The sequence below is a fragment of the Helianthus annuus genome, chromosome 9, assembly GCF_002127325.2.
Source record: "Helianthus annuus cultivar XRQ/B chromosome 9, HanXRQr2.0-SUNRISE, whole genome shotgun sequence".
Taxonomy (NCBI): Eukaryota; Viridiplantae; Streptophyta; class Magnoliopsida; order Asterales; family Asteraceae; genus Helianthus; species Helianthus annuus.
The window spans coordinates 87,517,073-87,520,445 of record NC_035441.2 but is presented as its reverse complement, the minus strand read 5'-3'; the positions used below and the strand labels follow the sequence as shown (position 1 = coordinate 87,520,445).

The 3,373-nt window shown below is 33.3% G+C and overlaps 1 protein-coding gene across 1 annotated transcript; it reads right to left on the bottom strand.

The window, feature by feature from the left end:
* Positions 1-1,212: 1,212 nt before the first annotated feature.
* LOC110875699 (protein TRANSPARENT TESTA 1) lies at positions 1,213-2,395 on the bottom strand. Its single transcript, XM_022123904.1, has 2 exons — positions 2,000-2,395; positions 1,213-1,602 (listed from the first exon to the last, which is right to left on the bottom strand). Exons 1-2 carry the CDS (start codon positions 2,393-2,395, stop codon positions 1,213-1,215), a joined length of 786 nt encoding a protein of 261 aa, XP_021979596.1.
* Positions 2,396-3,373: the final 978 nt, after the last annotated feature.

The following is a 3,373-nucleotide window of genomic DNA, read 5'->3' as shown; positions in this document are numbered from 1 at the left end:
GGCGTTTTCCCTCATTCACACCATTTCACTCAAACACCACCACCCTTGCCTCGTGAAAGCCCCCTATTTTTTTCAGCTTGTGGTTTGATTCACGCCTCCAAGCTCACACACTTCACAAACTTCCACATCATTCACCTCTACTATTGGTTGGTTTTGTTTGACTCACACTTTACACCACTACAATATTTTAAGAGTAATTTCACCTATGCTGACGTGGATATCATATGACGAAAAATGCCCATTCACCATGTAAACCACTACTTATGATCTTGTAAGATATCATACACATCATTCCTCCTTTAATCTAATGGGGATACTAATCAACCATAGCCAATTACGACACACAGGAACCAAACTGACAAGAATCAGGTTGTAGAAGAGCACGAACTGATTTGACCTTAGATACGTACTTAACTGACAATTAACCAAATGGAATCAAGAACAAGATGATACTCAAATATTCTTCTTTTCACACTTTTGAATAATAGGAAGGAAAATAAATCCTAGGATTTAACACAAAATATATAAAAACTATAACATAAAGAGTGGAACATTCAGATTTTCACAAACATTATATTTTAGGAAAAAAGCACACTACAACTAATGCTAATTATAATGGCTAAATAAGAATTTTACCCCTATATACAGTTTTTAAAATATACAATTAATGTAGTTTAGTGATCAGGTGTAGAAAGGAAAACATCATCATTTTGAAAAAAAAAAAAAAAAAAAAAAAAAGACATCTATATTGATGCACACTAAAATAAGAATTAAGGTTGAAGATTGGACTGTTGAAAACAAATGTCGTATTATATCATGTGTTTGTTGTACAATTCTACACGGTAATATTAACTATTTTTGTGATTCTATTTTTAGATTCAAACTCCTTACACCCTTAGTGATGATTTAGGCCCGATAAATTGATTTAATATAAACTATGTTCAAACCGATCAACTTAGTTTGATAAAATATTATTTTGAGGGTTAAACTATATAGGTATGAATTTAATTTTCAAAACTTAATCAACATAGACCCTAATTCACTTTAGCTGTCATGAAACCCCGAACTAAAGTAACCATTTCAAAACGAAAACCAAGTACAACAAAAATTGTAAAACAATAACACATAAACCGCGTTGTATAAACTGTTATCATATACTTGCTTTCAATTATTTAACATGATAAGCATGAAAGTAGATATTGTATAAACTGATTATATGGCATGATAAGATGGTGGTGCTGGAGAATGGCCAAGTCCAAAAGACAATATATGGTCTTTAAGCGATCTCTTGTGTTTGAAATCGGAACCACAAACACACAGCCACCGTTTGCCGCAATTCTTCTCATGTGTTCTCCAATCACCTTTTACCGCAAAACTCTTTTCGCACTTTCTACACGAAAAACACTTATTCCCATGTTTCCTTTTGTAATGTGTTTGGAGTGTCCTGAAATCCTTGAGTGGCTTAGACCGCGGATGGTTGATGTTGTTCTTGCATTTTTCTTCACAACAATAACATGGCACCCCTATCATTACTCGTGGTTGTGTTCCTCGTAAAGAATCCGCTCCTCTTCTGTACTGAGACCCATGTCCCCACATGTGCATCTACCAAATCGTTTGAAACCGTATGTCAATATAATTCTATAATATAAAATAATTGGGGATACACAAATGTATCAAATTATTCAAAACTTTGTATCAAAAAGGTCTTGTGAAAGAGAGGGAACATAGATAAACAGTTGTGCCTAAAGTTATGCATCAATCACCTAAACTCGATGTTTTAAACACAAATGTACTCATAATTTTTCTACACTTGATGTTTTAAACACAAATGTTCTCAGAATTTTTCAAATATAAGTGATTTGTTGATAAATGTAACATGATAGTTGCTGATAAAGTGATTTGTTGACAAGATAACTTTTTTAGGTAAATATGTGAATTAAACATCCACACTCTTAAAGAATTTGAAAATGGATAATATATAATGAAAAACTGACTTAACCTGAAGGTTGTTATAACGATTGAAGGTTTTATTACAGATATGGCAAGCGAAGTGCGTAAATCCAGCAAGTATTTGTGCGCGGGTAGGAATCCAGTACTCAAAATTTGGTGACACATTTGGCACCATCTTGTTGTTGTTGTCACCATTGCTATCATCCGCAACAATAACCTTATCACTGCTGCTAGGAAGCCCAATATGCAATGCTACAGTCTCATCGTCATGATTTCCAACCTTACCGAATGATCTTGAACTACCATCAAGCTTGCATGGTTCGTGAGGAAGAAAGCTATAAAAGGGTATTGTTTTCACCATCTCTTCTGCGTCTTTGCCCTTAAACAAATCTAACGGCTCATAAACTGCGATTTTTGGTGTACTCAAAGAAGCCAATAGATCCATGTTTTGTTGAAAGATGAGGGTGTTTCTTGGTGAAGTTGAAGAATGTGAGCACATTGGATTAGAGGAGGGATAACATCTAGCTGGAGAGAATGAGATGGTATACATAAATGGATGTAATTAACTTTGGTCTTCTTTTGTAAACTTAATATATATAGGTGTTAAATATAAATACCTTAAATTCCATGGTCGAATATTGTAACTTAATTTGGAAGAATTTTGCCACAGAAGGGTCCAAACTCTTTGGCAAGAAATTGTTTTACTCATGCATCATGCAGTGCCAAAAATATTGGGTATTTCTGATTGTGTTTTCGACTAAATATAACTGTCACTTTCTTGTATATATTCTCTTGTTAAAAACCCTTGATTAGTTTACATGATATTGTTTTAGGACACAAAATATATAATTCAAAGGTAACTAAATAAATGTTAACATCGTAATCCGATGACGATTGAGTAATGATCTCACAAACGTACAAATCTTTTGAAGCCACGGTTGTATCATTTCGAGTTGTAGCTTAATTACAACCATAGGGCTTAGTTAGGCCCTTATTATTATATTAGTAAGATAGGTTGCTTGAGCGCATTTTGACCCTTTCTATTAGTTAGAATGTCGTATCGATCAAGGCGAAACTTGAGTTTGATTGCAGGGCGCGCGTTATCGCTTTACTATTTGGTTATGGACAGTTGAGTTTTCACTTGGTAGAGGGAACAAATATATCGAGTATTAACATCGCTTTACACAACAAACTAATTTTTCTATACGTTTTAAAAACTCGATGTTATAATGAACTTGCAAAAACAATATACGGCTTACATGTACGTTTTGAAAAAGAAAACTGAAACTTCTTTATAATAAAAGTAATATTTATCTAGTCACGTATCTAAATTATTATATGTACGTTTTGGAAACGAAAACCAAAACTTTTTTTTTTATAATATTTATCTAGTCACGTATCTAAATTGTTATCGATGATAAGA

What these genes read in the sequence shown, in the direction of transcription:
- LOC110875699 (XM_022123904.1), bottom strand. Translation starts at nt 2,395, where the DNA reads ATGGATCTATTGGCTTCTTTGAGTACACCAAAAATCGCAGTTTATGAG. An exon ending in ATCGTTATAACAACCTTCAG is followed by an intron (nt 1,603 to 1,999) that starts GTTAAGTCAGTT and finishes ACGATTTGGTAG; the next exon opens with ATGCACATGTGGGGACATGG.